Source organism: Bactrocera dorsalis, chromosome 4 (genome assembly GCF_023373825.1).
Source record: "Bactrocera dorsalis isolate Fly_Bdor chromosome 4, ASM2337382v1, whole genome shotgun sequence".
Classification (NCBI taxonomy): Eukaryota; Metazoa; Arthropoda; class Insecta; order Diptera; family Tephritidae; genus Bactrocera; species Bactrocera dorsalis.
The window spans coordinates 68,302,752-68,322,406 of record NC_064306.1 but is presented as its reverse complement, the minus strand read 5'-3'; the positions used below and the strand labels follow the sequence as shown (position 1 = coordinate 68,322,406).

The 19,655-nt window shown below is 33.5% G+C and overlaps 5 protein-coding genes across 13 annotated transcripts in view; 2 read left to right on the top strand and 3 right to left on the bottom strand.

Annotated features, from left to right (window-relative positions):
• Window positions 1-19,655, bottom strand: part of LOC105224932 (calcyclin-binding protein) — a 233,180-nt gene that overhangs the window by 158,795 nt on the left and 54,730 nt on the right. The window lies entirely within an intron of this gene.
• On the top strand, window positions 1,290-3,624 carry LOC105224937 (testis-expressed protein 10). Its single transcript, XM_011203205.4, has 2 exons — window positions 1,290-2,657; window positions 2,720-3,624. The coding sequence occupies exons 1-2, from the start codon at window positions 1,484-1,486 to the stop codon at window positions 3,493-3,495; spliced, it is 1,950 nt and encodes a 649-aa protein (XP_011201507.2). The 5' UTR covers window positions 1,290-1,483; the 3' UTR covers window positions 3,496-3,624.
• On the bottom strand, window positions 3,567-5,704 carry LOC105224936 (WD repeat-containing protein 46). Its single transcript, XM_011203204.4, has 4 exons — window positions 5,145-5,704; window positions 4,372-5,088; window positions 3,842-4,309; window positions 3,567-3,781 (listed from the first exon to the last, which is right to left on the bottom strand). The coding sequence occupies exons 1-4, from the start codon at window positions 5,616-5,618 to the stop codon at window positions 3,641-3,643; spliced, it is 1,800 nt and encodes a 599-aa protein (XP_011201506.2). The 5' UTR covers window positions 5,619-5,704; the 3' UTR covers window positions 3,567-3,640.
• Window positions 6,189-13,101, top strand: LOC105224938 (casein kinase II subunit beta). 7 transcript variants are annotated; one of them, XR_007422741.1, is made up of 8 exons: window positions 6,189-6,262; window positions 7,025-7,103; window positions 7,490-7,592; window positions 7,670-7,861; window positions 7,921-8,110; window positions 9,222-9,303; window positions 9,447-10,742; window positions 10,844-11,063. XR_007422741.1 is itself a non-coding variant. In XM_011203208.4 (7 exons), exons 2-7 carry the CDS (start codon window positions 7,032-7,034, stop codon window positions 12,504-12,506), a joined length of 720 nt encoding a protein of 239 aa, XP_011201510.1. In that variant the 5' UTR covers window positions 6,189-6,262; window positions 7,025-7,031; the 3' UTR covers window positions 12,507-13,101. The 7 variants fall into 7 exon arrangements, 4 of the variants coding, with proteins under 4 accessions (XP_011201510.1, XP_011201509.1, XP_011201508.1 ...); XR_007422739.1 differs by lacking the exon at window positions 6,189-6,262 and adding an exon at window positions 6,274-6,647; XR_007422740.1 differs by lacking the exons at window positions 6,189-6,262; window positions 10,844-11,063 and adding exons at window positions 6,333-6,647; window positions 12,426-13,101 and having other exon boundaries at window positions 9,447-9,617.
• LOC105224939 (endoplasmic reticulum chaperone BiP) lies at window positions 14,778-19,570 on the bottom strand. Of its 2 annotated transcripts, none has more exons than XM_011203211.4 (3): window positions 19,412-19,570; window positions 17,275-17,437; window positions 14,778-17,200 (listed from the first exon to the last, which is right to left on the bottom strand). In XM_011203211.4, exons 2-3 carry the CDS (start codon window positions 17,400-17,402, stop codon window positions 15,358-15,360), a joined length of 1,971 nt encoding a protein of 656 aa, XP_011201513.1. In that variant the 5' UTR covers window positions 17,403-17,437; window positions 19,412-19,570; the 3' UTR covers window positions 14,778-15,357. The 2 variants fall into 2 exon arrangements, with proteins under 2 accessions (XP_011201513.1, XP_011201514.1); XM_011203212.4 differs by lacking the exon at window positions 19,412-19,570 and adding an exon at window positions 17,711-17,853.

Sequence of the window (19,655 nt, the reverse complement as noted above, 5' to 3'; positions counted from 1 at the left end):
ACTACTGTACATTTTAGAACACGTAACGAAATTTATCATTTATTTATTATTCCAACCTTAGAGAATGAGCATTGTTATTCTATCGAATTTCGCCTTTTCATTTTGATAATGATTTCTTAATTATTGCATAAAATGTGTATATTCAATTAGTTACAAGATTTCTTTTCTGTTTGAACGATTTAAATAAGTTTGATCATTTTATGTTAAAATGTTATTTTTCCTATTGTGAAATTATTTTTTGCATAAAAAATGTTTTCTTCCAGCCATTCTCTATACCCCTATGAACATTGTTCGTGACTGAAAACCAAGAAAAAAACGGTTTAATCAATAAAAACATCAGTTTTTACTTTTTTACAGCATTTAAATAAAAACGTGTGTTTCATTATTCAGTGCGCGTCACAAGACTGTTGCTCTAACAGGAATAGAAATTATTAAAAAAAAGGTCAACCAGTTGAATTTTGTACTGTTACTAATGTGGAGGTGAATAAAAGCCAAGTGTCTTTCAGTTATTATTTATATAGAGTCAAAATCATTCCTGATTGCAACTGTTGTTCCCTCGGTTTCAGCATCGAGTAGTAGCTTAATTTTCTAAATACTAACAATTATTATATCACTTGGAGGAAATGGTTATCGTCGAAGATATGTTATGGTTCTTTTATGAGAAAGTTCAGAGAGTCGGTTATTCCCTATTGTGCATTTATCATCATATTTGTTACGTCCTCATCATCTGAAGGATGCGGTGCTTTTTAGTGCTTTAAAGTTTATGTTTGATTCCAAAAAGCTACTGATTATACATCGTTCAGTCCGATTCCACCACAATCCGGTCTACGAGCTGTTTCCTCGACTGTTGGGTCTTACGTAACCTGAACGGACCCGAATATATATATTCGAACGAGAACTCTAAACTTGCCTCCATTCCTCCTAATGATTTCAAAATGAATATATCTTATTCTAATATGTAGCTAACCTGCAGGTTAATTACACAACTGTACTACCCGAGATTTTTGTTAAAGTTTCTATAGGTTTCTTAAGACCCCATTGCCCCAATTCTAACCGAAACTCTTATCTACGTCTTTCATCCCTTTTTTACACAAAGATTTTATCAGTTTTCCGAAGTGTCCGGGCTATTTCTTTGAATGTTTTGAAGTTTTGGTAGCCGTGACTTTCTGGTAAATTACCCATCTCGCTTTAATGCAAAGGAACAATTTATTCAATGTCGTGCACCATTTTTCGCATTCAAGAATATATTACCGATCGGAATAAAATGATTGTCACAGTTTATATGTATATCATAAATTCTTGCTCTATAGATTGATGGTATTTATCTTTTGAGATTTGTTGAACGAGGTAAATACTCTATAAACTTTACATAAAAAATTATGTGGCAACACTTTGAAATTCAAGATTGGAATAAAAAACGTGGAGAATTGTTTTGATTTGGGATAAGTTTAAAATATAACAATTTCCTTAAATAAAAAGCGACATGGTGAGCCATAAAAAGAAATTACGGTCTGAAAAGGCGAAAGTTAAGCTAAAGGCTACTAAATTGCCTAAAGGTCTAAATGTCACTAAAACAGAATTCAAGGTTCGTAAAATTACTATAAGGGAACAGTTGAAGGAGTCACAATTCGCTGACGGAGAACGTCAACTGAACTTAAAGGAAACTATTTCACGCTTAAAGCACCACAGTTCCAATATGCGCGCTGAAGCGCTTCGAAATCTACGCGAGGCCATCACTGCCGGGCGTGTCAATCTAACTGGTTATATGCACAGCCTATTGCAAAGTGTTTCCGCAATATCGTTGGATATAGATAGGGAGACTCGAAGAGATTCATTTAAGGCGTTGAAATGTCTTTTAACAGCTTTAAAAACGGATGAAGTTGTGCCTTTCTTCCATATTATTTCATCTTATTTACGATGTGCTATGACACATATTCAACCAGCGATACAAGAAGATTCACTGCTCATGCTAGATGTTCTCATGGAACATGTGCCACAGTTAGTAGTAACACATAGTGTGAAGATTATACGAAACTTCCTTGAAATGATTTCAAGAGCGCGTAAAGAAGGTGATCATACCAGTCGAACTCTTACTGTGCGCTTAGGTGAAAAGCAAACTACAATAAAATGGCGAACGAAAGTTTTGGAACGCTTGCGTCAAATGCTTGCTACTTTAGTTGAAAACAAACGTGCAAATAATACTAGAAAAATTGTAAATAGCTTCACAAAAAATGTCACATTTAATCCAAATGCTCCACAGCATTTCAATGTAAAGAGAAAATTCCTTACTCCACCGAACGAAATCGATTTGCTAGCGGCGCTGAGACCATCATTAGGCGTTAAAAGTGCTGATGCCATAGAAGGAAGTGAAGAAGAAAGACTGCGAGAATACGTTATCCACCTCCTACCTTTACTGGTGGAATCGTGGATTGAAGTGCGACCGCAGGACCAAAAAATGTCAACAACATTGACAAGTGAAGCAGCACAAACATTGAAAGTTGCATTAGAAATTCTGCAAAATATCTGGATGCTAATTGAGTTGCAGGAGGAGAACGAAAGCAATCACCAGCTAAGCGCTTGGTTCCAAGAGCAATATGCGGAAACTTTTGCTGGCAGTTTTCTAACGGATGGTTTTCCATACCAACAAAGTGAAACAGGTAAAATTAAGTAATTCTCTTAATTTCGACTTCTATTTCAAATCATTCAATATTTATTCCAGATCCGGAGTTGAATAAGAAATCTTACAAGAAACATTTGAAATTGTTAAGTGACAGCGGTGGACAGTTATGCTTGGAACAAAATATATGTTTGGCATACCTAATGTGCCAATTTTACAAATCACATAGTTCAATTCATGCTCAAGTTGAAAGATTTACTGCACTGTTCAAATACCTCGAAGAAGTAGTTTCCAATCTTTCAACGCATCCTTTACAAAATCACCAAGCTCTGATAAAAGCTTTGCGTATTAGCTTATTTGAGAACGATATTAAATTTTTGCAATTGCATAAAGATTTAATGCTACCATTACTAAACAACACCATGGAAGCCTTTCTGCGAAATAATTTTCCTACTAAAACCAATTCAGAAACAGAAGTACTCACACTTATTTGCGACATTGTGCAAACACCTCAGCTAAGACAACACTATGGGGAGGATACGTTCGTTCGCTTCTTAGAATATTTGCCACAACTTTTATTGAAGCAAAGTGTCCAAGTGTCAACTATTATTGCTATGTCAACTTTAGCCAAGCAAAAAAATTCAACATTTTTACATGCGTTGGAAAGTAAAATTGAGGCTGTTATTGAAAACTTACAGAAAATACAAGTTTCTGGAGCACCAAATGCATTTGAGGGGAAAAAGCATATCATGAACTTATTTTACTGGACCGAAAGAAAATTTACTTCAGACTACAAAGAACTTTTGCATCAAAATATCGATAAGCATATTACTGACAAAAGAATTGTGAACTATTTCAAATACATATTATCCGAATAAAGCACACAGCAAAAACCCAAATAATGTTAAATGATAAGAGCCCTAAAGTTTAAATTATGCATGATTAAAAATCGGGTGTAGTAGTATTGTTATTTACTATTTGTATGAATAAACAAATTTATATTAAAATGGAAACTGATATTAACTACTTCTTCTTCGTACTTTTCGGCTTAAAACGATCCAGTACCGACGGCACACTTGAGTCAAGAGGTATAAAATCGCTTGCTTTCTTTGAGTTTTGTTTGAAGATACTTTGCTTAGATTTTTTGATGTCCGCAATAAACTCCTACAAAAAGAAAAATAAATGAGTAATTGTTATAAAAGAAATCATAATGTCATAATATACCTTTCTCTTGAGGTCCTTAACGATTTGCTTATTACGTGAAGCTTTCGCACTTCCACCGCGACCTTTCATTTTATGTCGCGACTTGAAGTCTATTTTTGGTGGTTTCAAATGGAATAATGATCGCTTCGCATCTACCTTCTCTTGCAGCGTGGGCACATCAACAGCAGAAATTTCATTCGGATCCAAAGTAATCAACTCTGGTGGTATTTTCTCTAAAAGTGCGTGCACTTCATGTTCACGACGTTGTGATTTGGTCTGATAAGGATTATCCTCCAAAGCATCGAAATTGGGTTCGCCCGAGCCGGGAACAAGTAATGACTGAAAGCCTTTGGCTGTTGCTATGCCAAGAATATCTTCATAAGGGCAGAAGCGCATACCATGCACAAACGAATCACACATTTGACGCAGATAAGGCGTTTCAGCCTTTTCTCCCAATAACAAGTTGGATTGAATCTCACAATACGTGCCCTTAAAAATAATAAATTTTATTAGTATATAAATGTAGAAAAAAATATTGTCAAATCTGGTACCTGTGAATATGCTAGAGTACCACGCTGAGACACCACAACCTGATTAGCTGGCAGTCTCAATCCATAACTAACGAGTGGCCCTTTTAAAGCGCGTATATCCCAAACCTTAACTTTTCGATCTTGGCCTGCCGTGACCATATATTGACCTTTTGGATCAACAGTCAATGCACTCATAGGTGTGGAGTGGCATAGCATTTTCGCAAGAGGTTCTCGCACTTTCGGCGACCACATGGACACTACACCTTTAGATCCGCCAATGCATAAAACACCATTTCCTGGATTTTGATGCATTAATCGTATATCACCAAGTTTCGTATTGAAATTACTGACTAGCTCGCCAATAGATACATCTAGCCATGACGCGTAGCCATCTTTGTTACCAGTAGCAAGAAGAAAATGGTAAGGTAAGAACTCCATACAGTTAACTCTGTATAAACGTTTTACACAATGCAATTCGGTGCCTTGACTGTCATAAATATATACCCAATCCTTTTGAGCACATGCAAACATGGTATGTACATGCAGCCACGAGACATCAGCTACTTCCTCCATTACATTCATTTCACAAAGAAGCTTCTTTGTAATCCAATCAAATGCAGCAACATGGCCTCGGCGTCCACCAAGCAGCAGATGTCGACCATTTTTAGTATACCGCAAAGAATACGGACCAAAATCAAGGTTTAATTTGAAATGTTTCGATGCGGACAAAATGTCGACCTAAAATAGTGGATTTGGTTAAGTAAATTGTCAATACTAAATATCTGGGTACTTACATTTTTAGCAATTTCTACTTGCCGATACTGTGCAGTTATCTCTTCCTCGTCTGGCTCAATAAAACCTTGTTGTTCCGTAAGTAAAATTTCTGTTCGCGCTGCTTGTTCCGTAGCATATTGCAGATACACTTCCTTGCGCTCTTGTTTTTCTTTGAAAAATTTAGTTTTTACACCTTTAGATCTTACCTTTTCACCTTTATCATACTTTTTGAGGAGATTTTTTGGAATTTTTGAGTTTGTTTCTGTTTTAATATGCTTTTTTGGTGCCCCTTTGCGGTAAAAAGTTTTTTTAAACCCGATCTGCTTATCTTGCTCAACCTTAATGATTTCACCTGAGAAATTCTGTTGGCTGACACCTTTCAATTTAATAGGCTTAACCTCTTCCTCGGGCACAGGTGAATGAAAATAACGTGAAGGAGCAGATTTAGCACCTCTACGTGGTGGTTTTTTATCTAAATTTTCATCCTCCAACATTTTGTAAAATATGAACAACTTTATTATTGTGGCACAACGTGCTCAAAACATTATTGTTGCCACACTAATAGAATTAATGGTTTTCTGACAATTGCCAAGAAATACCAAAATCTGCGAAATTATATATTTTTCTTCTCATGAACGTGAAATAAAAAGAAAGACATATGTAAAATTATAAAAAAAGAATAAATATTTATATTTCATAGTTGAAGCATTATTAACTATGTATGTATGTATATGAAATGAAAAAATTGATATTTTTGAAGCAGAATGCTACATATGGTTTTTATCTTTATATTTGCATACATTAATCGTTCTTAATATACGGAAAACAAAGTAAAATAGATTCACAAAAAAATGGATGTATTTAAAATGTATTTTTATTAGTCGTAGCAGTTACATTTAGCAAGGAAATCAATTACTTTTGTCTATATTTCACTGCATATTATTCGCCGTTGTTTACGTACAGCATGAGAAAGAGAAATAAATGAAGTAAATTCAATAAAATAGTTACTATGAAAGTGCAACACTAAAGTAATTGCTTTGCAACCCTGTTTTTGCCTCTCCCTTTGGTTTTCCTCTCTTGTGAAATTTTCTTTTAATTTTCATTTTCTGTGGAGTGTGGCTGGGCAAAGCAACAATAGGTGAGTGTACCGTTTTAAAAGAATAAAATTAAATTAAATGTGCAAAAGTGCCGTGGAACGAATTTTAATTAAGATCACTGGTGGCAGAATATATTAAAAAATAATAAAAATATAAAAGCGGGTTTGAATACGATACACTTAAAGTTTTTTCAGTGGATAAAAGTATCTGTATTTGCGGGGAAAGAAAACAAGGAGGCATTTTGAGTTAGTGAAGTAGTCGGTCGGTTGATTAATTGGCTTTCAGCGTGTACCGTACCTTTTCATATTGTCCGCTATATCAATAATCGGTTTCCTTTTCTATCGTGTGTGAGCGGGAGAACTGTTGTTGAGTTTTAAGTACAACAGTGTTGCCGCTGTCGGAGAAAATAAAGATGGAGGAGGATAGGTAAAGTTAACGAATGATATTTGAAAGTGGATTTGACGATAAAGAAGTAGTCAGAAAGGGAGGCATAAAATATTTTATTCATTTTCGTGGCTGCTGGCAAAAATGTCGGAATTGTGAATGAAAAGCGAATACCATTGCTCGTTTAAACTGTGCTTTATTAAAAGAAAACTGAATAAAATTGCAGAAAATTCTGCAGATAAGCGTCTAAGAAAAATAGTTTTATTTTGTGTTATTAATTTATTTTGTTAATTTTGCCAAAATTCTATCCTTACTGTGAGTAGAATCCGTAAAAATTTAAGTAAAGTGTACAAAGTATCATGTGTCGGAAATAGACTAATATCGTTTCCTTGTGTTCGCACTTTCTTTTGAATTTTCAGAAATAAAATGAGCAGTTCCGAAGAAGTCTCTTGGGTAACATGGTTTTGTGGGCTGCGCGGCAATGAATTCTTTTGTGAGGTAAGTGTATTAACTTAAATTTAATAACTATATTAATGCAAGAAATTAAATTTTGATATTATTTTCGATTCCTCTTTGTTATCTAATCACTATAGTTTTAACAATGTGGGTATGGCAGAAGTTAGCGTGTACGAATTTCTATTGGTGACAAAATTTCCTTAGGTTGTTGCCATATAATTTGATTTAAAATTCCGCCACCCTTAACTTTTAATTTAACATTCCTCTGCTGTTTCATAGTTCGTCCATGGAGTGATTCAATTTGAATGTTGAGATCACACATATTGAGTTTTAAGAGGATATATAATTGCTAGACATAGTGATCATACCCACATTTATAGTATTCCATGTTGATTTCGTATTATTAATTTTTTATTTTTTCTTTAAAGGTTGATGAGGATTATATACAAGATAAATTTAATTTAACCGGATTAAATGAACAAGTTCCCAATTATAGAAATGCTCTTGATATGATCCTTGATCTCGAGCCAGGTATGTATACAATTTAAATGTTTTTCTTTTTACATTGAGAGATATAAAACTAAAATAATATTTTTCTTTTTTTGTAGAAGACGATCTGGAAGAGAATCAACTGCAATCAGATATGACGGAACAGGCAGCAGAAATGCTGTATGGCTTGATACATGCCCGATACATTTTGACAAATCGCGGAATTGCGCAAATGATCGAAAAATACCAAACTGGTGATTTTGGACATTGCCCACGTGTATATTGTGAAAGCCAGCCCATGTTACCTTTAGGTTCGCCACTCATAAAAACTAAAATTTATTAGTCATAAATTAATCTCAATAAATTGCAGGTCTATCAGATATACCTGGTGAGGCTATGGTAAAAACCTATTGCCCTAAATGTATTGATGTATATACGCCAAAATCGTCGCGTCATCATCACACGGATGGTGCTTACTTTGGCACGGGATTTCCACACATGTTATTCATGGTTCATCCTGAATATCGTCCTAAGCGGCCGACTAATCAATTTGTTCCAAGGTAAGTAATAAGAAGTGAGATAATTTTAAATTTGAGTAGACATTTTAGTATCCTCTAGCAAATTACAATTTTTATTCTTATATATGTACATACATATAAGGGATTTAATTGTACGCCAACTTGTACTATTTTGCATATGTTTTATTTAGTCGTCATCAAGCTGTAGAAATAGATTATTTAATAATTGTAGAATCGGCAAACTATCGAAACAATGTCATTTTTTTAATTTGAAACGGTCGCGAGTTTTATTGTCTAAAAAATTGTAGATGCTTTGAGTAGTATGAATTTTTTTTTATCCATTCAACTCTATTTAAGTATTTTCTCGATTTCGCAAGAGATACGCTACCAGAACAGCTGATTCAGAGAATGTTCTCAAAATTACAAAAACAATATAATAGTTATCTGTTTACGAACATTTATTTGTTAATCTTTATATATAAGAATTACGTGTCACGTGATTTGTCCGCGATGGACTCCTAAACTACTGAACCGATTCTAGCAAAATTAAGCACACTGTGCGAAGTTTGAAGCAACTTAGAAGATAGGATAGATATTAGTACTCACCGATCGAAACGGGGTTAGATCGCCGAAGAAACAGCCCTTGGTCGGATAAAATCCGAGTCAATTCCGGTGCGTAGAACCGGCTGTCGTGAGAATGACACGTTTCTTGGGCCTACCGTTAGATGACTTCGACGACAACACAAACAACCCTTACCATCCTAACGGCGATTAGCTAAACATTAACAACAACCACATAGGATAGCTATTTTCAATGTATTGAATAGCTTATTATATGAATAATAGTATGTATATAAATTATATTTCATAAGTTTTACAAAATTCTTATGTTTTATTGATTAATTTGATAAAATCCGTAAATATTTCCCTAAAGCATAAAATAAATAATATACTTGTAGTATTATTTTTAGAGGGGTACAAATTTATTGACTTGACCAACAAGAATAAAATTTAACAGTCATTCACTTCATCTGCATTAGATTTTGGGTATTATAATTTCCAGATTTAATGATTAGAATTTATGTACATATATAAACATATTACTATTCCACATTTTTTACATAATAATTGATAATATGTTTTTCTTTTACAGACTTTATGGCTTCAAAATTCATAGCTTAGCTTATCAAATTCAACTACAGGCAGCAGCCACCGTTAAAATGCCACTTCGAGCGGTAAATTTAAAATGAAATTTCTTTGCTCACCTCTTAAACTTTAATATCGTTTTTCCTTTTTCTTTTTTATTTTTAATTTTTCCATAACTATTGCATTAAACAAAAATTTTTATAAAAAAACGTTTACATTGAAAAAAAAACAGAAAAATTAATAAAAATTAAGAAATACAAACCACAAAAACAACTCAAGCAAACTTAAAAATGTAGAGATCATGATGAAAGTTCGTTTTGTTTAAGAAATAAATTGAAAGGCAGCCAAAAACACACACAAACAACATTAGAAACTGAGATACAATAACTAATCAGCACAAAATGTATTGAATTTTCCACGGAAATCGTCTTCACTATATATGCGATACACAAAACATACACACATTAACTTTCACAGTCAACCAACCTACATTTGCTAATGTATTGAAGTTTTGTATTGTTAACGCATGTCATAAAACACTACTTAGACATATTTTTCATTTCATCCAATTCTTCCCAACACAAATGGCATCATAAAAGTGACGAAATTCAATACAATATCGAAGCTTTTTCTAATACGCCGTATTTTTTATTTTTATATATATAAAACTCCTCTGGTAGGAATGAGATAAACATTCACAGATTCACATCAACTTGCATTCTGTTAATGTAGCTTTGAATGATGAATAAATTTTAATATTCAAAAATAATCATTTTGTATACACGCTCTTAATTGAAAGTGAACTTAATTGAAACTAAAAACATAAGTTGATATAATTTCAATAAGTCAAAAGTGAACGATTTTTATTAAGCTATCATATAGAAGTCCGGAAAATTATAGGTTAAATAGTGTAGTAGTCATGATTTTCAGTCTATAATCTGTTTAAAAACATTTGTATTATTATATACTAAAAAAATATATATACAATTAAAATAACTCCGTTTAAATAAACATGGAATGTTTCGCATCGATACATTAGGATAAAATCCACTCACCTTTTACTTGTACTTACTTAATGATATAAGCTTCTTTTAATGCATGGAATTTTAATGTAAAAATTACGTTTTCGCTGTTAGCCAATCGTATAAAGTGGATATACATAGTTAACATTGATGGAGAAATGGTGTCATTTCATGCCTCATGAATATGAGTTCTTCAATTATTAAATTTGTTACTGCCAGTGATAAGAGATTTATTATTTTTTCGAGCAAAATTTTTCACACATAGTTTATAGGTGACAACCAGTTTTAACTTAGACCCAACGAAAATACCATAAAATCGTATTTTCATTTTCAAGGAAACAGATAGAACCAATATCTACCAAGAACACAACAGCATACTTGTATTCCCATAAGAATTTATATGTATGCATATTTTTGTTTATGTGACTAAAAGAAGTGTTTAGGTGTGCTATATACTAGCAGCGATCAGCTATGTGCGTACGTCTCAATGTTGTCTGCCTCCTTATGTAAGTGACATTTTTCTAATATGGACTTGTGTTCCTTGTCAATTTTGTTATACAAATTAAGTAAATATTTGAGTTAAAAATAATTTTCCTAACTTTCACAGGACTATATTGCCCTCTGTCAGGAAATTCTAAGCCGCCCAGATCCAGAAGCTGAAGGGGAGTGAAGGATTCTCCTCCCAATAGCCCTTCAACAGAATTCAATGCTAAACATATATATACATATGTGCATGTATTCGATGCGTAACATGTCAATATTTTATTGCCTTTGTATAAAACAATAATGTACAGTTTTAATTAAATTTTCATTGTTAAGATAAAGAGCTTTTGGCATTTCATTTCGTCGTCGGATTTTGGATATTAGGAGAAGCAGTATTGTTTTGTGTGTGTTAAAAAAATTCATTACAATTGGTTATAGTATAGGAGATGAGTTTTATATCATTAGATAAGATATATTGATTATTTGTATTGATTGATATTAAAAATTATAGGTATGTATAAAAAAATATAAACCATTTACTTTAAAAGTATGGTTACTTAAATGTGAGTCTTTTATATATCTTGGTTGTTATGGCAATGCATAACAAATTCTTCGAATAGTTAAGGGAATGCAAGCGAATCTTGCAAATCTTGATCCGTGCCCGTCGCCTATTTTGTGGGAACGGAAACGAATCAGAAATGAAATTCTCACAAGAATGCACGCTATTTCATAAAAATAATTTGAGGAATTAAGTTTACATTTATATAAAAAATCATTTTACACATATTACGTTTTGAACTAAGTACGAATTATATTTTACGTTAATGCAGTTTAGCAATTTATTTGGAAAATCGGCATTTCTCTTAACAGCAAATCTAGTCAAAATATCATGGCGAATGTATAAAAATGCGTAAATCTTCGCTAAAATCGAATAATTTCAGCTTATTATTTTATTTCGATTTTTATTCATAAAAGCTCACACATGTTTGTTGCAACACCGTAAATCACTTTGAATCATTTTCATTCACATTCACCTTATTCTGGAGCGCTTACCAATCACCTAGTTTATCGGCAACAAATGCTCATATTTGTAAATATATACATATGTATGTACATATTCATTTTTGCGCTGATGTTCATATATCATTTGACGCGGACAAACATTTTATGTGAAATTCATATATTTAAATGCTCTGGAAGATAAGTCCACATTAAATGTGGATGTTTGCATATTTGTTTGCAAATGTGTACATTAAATACTCACATTTGAATGGGATTTCCGCAAAATCACCTACTCGTACACTTCACATTTTTTGCGCTTCATAATAGTATTGGCTAAGTGTTGACTGCCATTTCAATTGTAGTATTCACGCATGTATGCATATGTATATACATATGTACATATGTGCATTGTCACGGACAGACAGACATGAGTACGTACTTTCATCTGCACTTATGCATACATGTAAATGTGTAGAAATATTCACTTGCAAACGTAGGTGCTGTGCTATTTGTTGTTCTTCCTAATATTCATCAATTTTGTTGTGTCTATAGACTTTTATTAAATTATAAAAAAAAATTATTACATGCAATTTATCTTTATAAATTTTCTTTTTTCTTTTGATTTCTTTTTCCTCTTAAAACAATATTCTCGTTAAATCTGTCTGTGTCTCTGTACGTGCAATAAAACAAATGTTTGGCTACAGCGGACTCAACAGAAAGACGAGGAAGAAAGTAACACTAACAACATGGGGGAACAGGCGTATCTAAATCTGAAACAGGAATAAATTTATCATACGCAAATATTGAGATTGGCCACAATCGGGCAAATACCTATGTATGCAAAAATGCAAAATATGATATGCAGGCAGGCGGTGTTGGGGTGATGGATAATAAAGCGAGTCAATATCGTACCTTTTTATTCATTTCACACACATTTCCATTTTAAATATTTACAATAAAAGTAACAAAATACAAACATAAACACACTAAACAAAATTGAAGTCAACGGAAGCGCTAAATAGACGTGCAAAACAACATTTCCGGTTTTCGTTGCGTACAACTTAAATGTTTGAAAATTAGTATGTCGATTGAAAAGCAGCACTAGAATTATTTTTTAGAAAAAAAATATACATACATATATACAATATACACACAAACACTTACAAAAACATACGTACATACATACATACATTTGGATCAAGCAAATCATATTCGTTTGCCTGGTTAATACTAAAACATTTATATTTAGTAAATTTTAATAAAATATTTAGCCTTTTTACTATCCGTAAGCAACAATTACAATAAATTGTAATTAAGTATAAATGAAGTTTGTAAATGAAATACCATAAAATAAAATACGAAGTGCTACAATACCAACAACGGTTAATAGTATGTATGTATGTTCCTACCAATACATGCATATTAAGCGACTTGTAATAGACTAGTGACGGTTAAAAAATATTGCTTATTCAGCAAGCAGTCGATGCCCGCTTCCACTAAATTTGGCGCTGTGCATTTCAGTAACAGACCTACATACTTATATACATAGACATACATACATATGTTACTAAATTGTTGATGATGGAAGGAAGAAATAACATATTCAGTAATGTTATTGTGTTTATTACTTACGGGTCCAAAAGAGTTAGAACCGGCTGTTGTGAGTATGTAATATTCAATGTTTGTTGTAGTAGCGGCAGAATTCTGCCAATTTGAGTCTTTGAATGGATTAAAAAATCCGCGTCCGTTCCGGTTAAGTCGACCCGACTGTCGTGGGAACGATCATATTCGACGGTCGATTGAGTTGGTGTTGCTGTTGATCAACAGTTGAAGAATGTTTGAATGTTACGATTGTTTTCTTACACGATGACAAAAAGTCTCTTGTGCGTTTTTTTTTATTTTTCTTGGTTTATCAACTATTATGCCAATACAGAGTGCTTTTAGTTAATAAATAACTACTTTCGTTGAACGAAGGTTCAAAAACCTTCAAAACTACATCGAAATATAACTGCACGGAAGGAGTCCGTCAATTTTCGCTGTGCTTAAGTTATTTCGGCCGAACTTTCGCTATGGATCAATAACGGGACAATCGCTTAAAAAGAAAGGTTGAGGTAGTAGGCACTTAACTCCTATCTTACACTTAACTTTTACTGACATACTCTTGCCTTCCAATCGAAACCGACTCCAGACAACGACTTGGCAACAATCCTCAAGCATTATATTTTTCATATAAGAAAATCAATTTTCTCCTCGGCTTCTGGGCACTCTGAGAAGCAACACTTCAGTGCTAACAGTCTTTGCTGAAATATAAAATTGGCTCCGCTTCGATCCTCGACTGTCGAAATAACTCTTTGAATGAAAACAATATTATCGCTCTCTTTGACGTTTTGACACTACGTTCGTTTCAAATCCGTAAACAATGAAGTTCCTAAACAACCAAAAAGCAGCCATCGAATTCAATTAGTGCGCACCGAAAGGTAAACTCTACACACACCAGAAACCTAAGGATTTCAGCGAATAAAGAAGAATTTATATTATAAATCACATTAAAAAAAAATTATACCAAAAAGGATTTCAGGACATAAATAGCTTACGGACCGGCTTAAGAGTAGAAAATAAAATTATGTATGGATACGCCTTAAAAATACACTTACTTGCATACGCGCCTAAAAGTATGCAATTGAGTTTTTATTGGAAGAAGTGCGGTAAAGAAGTACGGGGTCGAACCAATAACATGTATGTATGTGTCAATGTGTCTGTTAATAACGCCAATAAAAAAAAAATGTTAACAAATACTGTTGTTTCCCCGATTTTTAAGGTTTTTTCCTTTGTAGCTTAAAAATTGCGATTGAATGAAACAAAAGAATATGTGCTAAATGCTTGAGCTGTAAGGTCATTAACCGGTAATAATGTCGCAAAATATGCACACACTTCGTTCAGTTTTGAGAATTAACAGAGATAAACCGGTTAGCATGTTGATTTATAATCAATTGAGACAGTTAATATAAAATAAAGCGAAATATTGCAGTTGTCTTTAATGAAAATAAAACACTAAATTATTATTTATTTTTTGTTTAATTAATTTATTTTATTTTTTTGTCGTAAAGCTCTTCGTAAAATCGAAGGGTTTCGTTCACTTCTTTTCAATTACAATATTTTGCCGTTTTGTATAAAATGAAATCACTTATTCCATGCATTACAACTACAATTCATGAGTGTGAATGAGAAATGTACAATTGCAAAACTTATTTAACTGCGTTTTTTATACATATCGAGTTTTGGACAGACTTGACATGGAATGTGAGACACATCCGAAATTTTTAAATAAAGGAACAAATAAATAAATTACAGTTTTACATCGCTAAATACCTTTCTCTACAAGGAAAAGAGATGTAACTTGGGCAGGGGCTGTGTATAAATTTAGTTCAACTAAAAAAATCAGGTTGGTTGTTGTTGGAAAATTAAATTTTTCTGGACTGTAGAGGTTTCATTCTTTCTTCGTATTAGATCTTCGAAATTTATTAAACTTATTTTGTTTAAGAGTGTATCAGTCTGAAATTTTCTAAATCAGTTTTAACAACTAAATGAAATTAATAGTAAATGTATTAAGGACTAATTATTTACTCCATCCTCCCCTTACAGCTCGTCCTTCGCATCATCATCACTTTCTTCAGTTGGTGGTGCACCACCGGCTCCTTGGTACAGTTTGGCAATAATGGGTTGCACAATCGCTTCCAAATCCTTCTTTTGTTTCTTGTACTCTTCTGGATCCGCATCGGCGTTTTGTTCCATCCATTTGATGGTATCATCGATTGCGCTTTCCATTTTGGTCTTTTCATCATCACTCAATTTACCACCCAATTTGTCTTTATCGCCAATTTGGTTCTTTAAACTGTAGGCGTAGGATTCCAATTCGTTGCGGGTCTCGACCTTCTCTTTCAGTTTTTTGTCATCATCGGCAAACTTTTCGGCATCGCGGATCATGCGATCAATATCTTCAGGAGTCAAACGGTTCTGATCGTTAGTAATGACAATCTTTTCCTTGTTGCCTGTACCCTTATCTTCGGCACTAACTTGTAAAATACCGTTGGCGTCAATTTCGAATGATACTTCGATTTGTGGAATACCGCGTGGAGCTGGTGGGATGCCAGTGAGATCAAATTTGCCAAGCAAATGGTTATCCTTAGTCATTGGACGTTCACCTTCGTAAACTTGGATGGTAACTGTATGCTGATTGTCAGATGCAGTGGAGAAGATTTGCGATTTCTTGGTTGGGATTACAGTATTGCGAGGAATCAATTTTGTCATCACACCACCAACAGTTTCAATACCCATAGTCAATGGATTGACATCAAGTAAAACAATGGCATCGGTGTCTTGTTCGCCCGAAAGTACACCAGCTTGAACAGCAGCACCATAGGCAACAGCTTCATCAGGATTAATACCGCGAGATGGTTCCTTTCCGCTAAAGAAGTCTTTGACAAGTTGTTGTACTTTTGGAATACGTGTAGAACCACCAACCAAAACAATTTCATGTACATCCTTCTTATTCATATCAGCATCTTCAAGAACTTTGGTGACTGGTTTTAGGGTTGAGCGGAACAAGTCCATATTCAATTCTTCGAATTTAGCACGGGTTAGAGTTTCTGAGAAGTCTTCTCCTTCGAAGAAAGATTCGATTTCAATACGAACTTGGTGAGAACCAGACAAAGCACGTTTCGCCTTCTCTACCTCACGACGCAATTTCTGAACAGCACGGTTGTCTTTGCGGATGTCCTTACCCTTCTTCTTCTTGTACAATTTGATGAAGTGATCCATTACACGTTGATCGAAATCTTCACCACCCAAGTGAGTGTCACCATTGGTGGCAATTACCTCGAATACACCATTGTCGATGGTTAGCAACGAGACATCAAAAGTACCACCACCCAAATCGAATACCAACACATTTTTCTCTCCTTCTTTTTTATCCAAACCGTAGGCAATAGCGGCGGCAGTAGGCTCATTAATAATACGCATCACGTTCAAACCAGCAATGACACCAGCATCTTTGGTGGCCTGTCGTTGAGCGTCATTGAAATAAGCTGGCACAGTAACCACAGCGTGTGTAACTTTCTTGCCAAGATAAGCCTCAGCGGTTTCCTTCATTTTACCCAAAACCATAGCGGAAATTTCTTCAGGGGCAAATACTTTGTTGCCTTGAGCTGTGGATACACTGATGTGTGGTTTTGAATTCTTTTCAACAACCTTGAATGGGAAGAATTTGACATCATGTTGGACATTGGAATCTGACCATTCACGACCAATGAGACGCTTGGCATCGAATACTGTATTCTCAGGATTTGTTGTCAACTGATTCTTAGCAGCATCACCAATCAGACGCTCACCATCAGCAGTAAATGCTACATAAGATGGTGTGATACGATTACCTTGATCGTTGGCAATAATTTCTACACGTCCATTTTTATATACACCAACACTGAAACGAAATCAATAAAATGAAAAAATTATTAAACTGAATTATCAAATAAGAAATTGCTCGTTACAACTTACCAGGAGTATGTTGTTCCCAAATCGATACCAATCACTGTGCCAATGTCCTTATCCTTTTCTTTTTTCTCTTCACCATGTGAGAGACTCACAAAGGCCACAACGGCCAAAAGTAATAAGCAAACCTTCATCTTGAAGTGTCTTTATGCTATATGTATTAAATTATCTGGAAAAAAAAAGAAAAATCAAATAATTTAGAAAGTGTCATAAAATATGTAATAGGTTAGTAAGAGCAGTTAAAGCACTTCCAATAAGCAACTGTGAAATTGGCATGTAATTGCTTACGTCACAATGTTCTACTTATGTATATACAAATAACCATAATATGTGTGTATGATTAGAGACGATGACTTCTAAATAAATACAAAAACGTTATAACAAATAATTGAAACGCAGTTAAAACTTTCTAAAATTCCTACTAAAGTACTTAAATACCCACACAAAATTATAAAAAGAAATTACGAGACCCGTCTACAGCTAAGTTCTTATAAATTCTGACTGACATTGATAATCAAAATTCGAAGTGTGCTACGTGTACATAAAAGTACAATAAATTAGTGCGTCTCCTAATCCCAAATATTCCATAAATTCTCTCACACATACGCTCTTCAAACTCAGTAGTCGCGTACTTCGTGACCGCATTAGTAAAACATGGTAGTTCCATATGTACTAACCGAAGACCGAAGTTGTTAGAAATTTTTGTTTTTATTGCCACCAACAATTTCTTGATACGTGTACACTTTCCAATGGAATTTTATAGAGGAAAAAGCCGGGAGCCGGTTACATTCTACGCTAAAGTTAGAGCGCACTCAGATTAACATATAAAACCTAAATCAAAAGAGAGCTTTCTAGACGTACAAACGTACTTATGTATAAATGTGCAAAAGTTCCTTATTATTAACCACCATGAGACTTCGGTATATGTATGTACATATATTATATATTCTATATTCAAAGGTATACAAAAACCTAAAACGGGTTGGATACATACTTATGTATGAATATATCGGTAAGCAGATATAAACATATCAACAAAGCCTGAATATAAATGTAAAAAAAAAGTTAAATATTTCAACAGCATTTACATTATAGAAATTTAAACCTTTCGATTAACCTAAAATATTTGCTCTTCTAGAGAATTTGGTTAGTAACTAAATTATTGAATACCATTAGGCATAAAAGAGTTTGGTAATTATTTAAACAAGTGGACCCAGAAATATGTAAACAATATGGGCGACCTAATTTTTGCCATTTAGAAGTGAAATCCCGTAACTGACGTGTACTTTTTATTGTCTTCCACGCTTTATATTTTAACAGTATAACAGGCATGACGTGTACAAATAATCGCCGAGTGACTTTATGTGCAATTGGAATTGGAATCGAAGTAAATGGATGCATATCTGCTAGCATAAGCTGAGCTTATATAGTATAGAATGAGTTTTCTGTGATCAATGTAGGCGTATAACTTTGAGAGCTATTGATAGCGTTTTTTCTTTCAGACAGTATATGTACATATATATTCTGAAACTACCAAAAAATTCAAAACCATTGCAAGCTTTTAACAAAGAGCGAAGATTCACATACAGAGTATATCGCAATATCAAAGTTGCAAGTATATTAGTTACTTGAATTGAATTTAAACTTTTCTATTTTTGAATGATATTTTATAATTTCTGCAATTGCATTAAAACTACATATATTCGCGGCACTTTTAAATTAAGTTTTTTATGTTAATTTATTTCATGTTTTCGGTAGGGTCTCAGCGTTAAATTCATCTGATATTCCAATTGGCAAATGTGACACAGTAGTTGGCAATACTTTATTTCTCTTTCTCTCTTCCAATTTCACACGTATAGATAATCTTCGTGTATATGCCGAGAAATTTCCAGAAATGTTGCGATTTGACGATTTTCAGAGTTTTAATAATATTGTTGGAGAAAGTTCTACATTTTATAGGCCAAATTTAACAATTTTAATTTTATATCCTAATGTCACTTGCACAATAACTGCAAACTTGCAAGCTTATACAACTAAGTAAATACACACATTTGTAAAACTGTTTCAAAACTGGAACACACACTTTGAATAATGTATATTAAACGTACTTAATTTTCCACCAGCAAATATTAATTATACTTACTTTATTATTACTATATAAAATATGTATCCTGTACGTAACAGCTTAACTATTTTGGCAGTTAAAAATGAATTTATATTTTCTATGCTTCCGCAAACCCACTTTTAAATTATATTCTTTATTCTCTGGTGTGTAAAATTCAACTGATTGTTCTCTCTGTGTCGCCGGCTATTTTTACTCCTATAATTTTGGCGTGGTATTTTCTTATTGGTTGTTGCGCTGTCAGTTTTGTAGCATTTTGATTGGC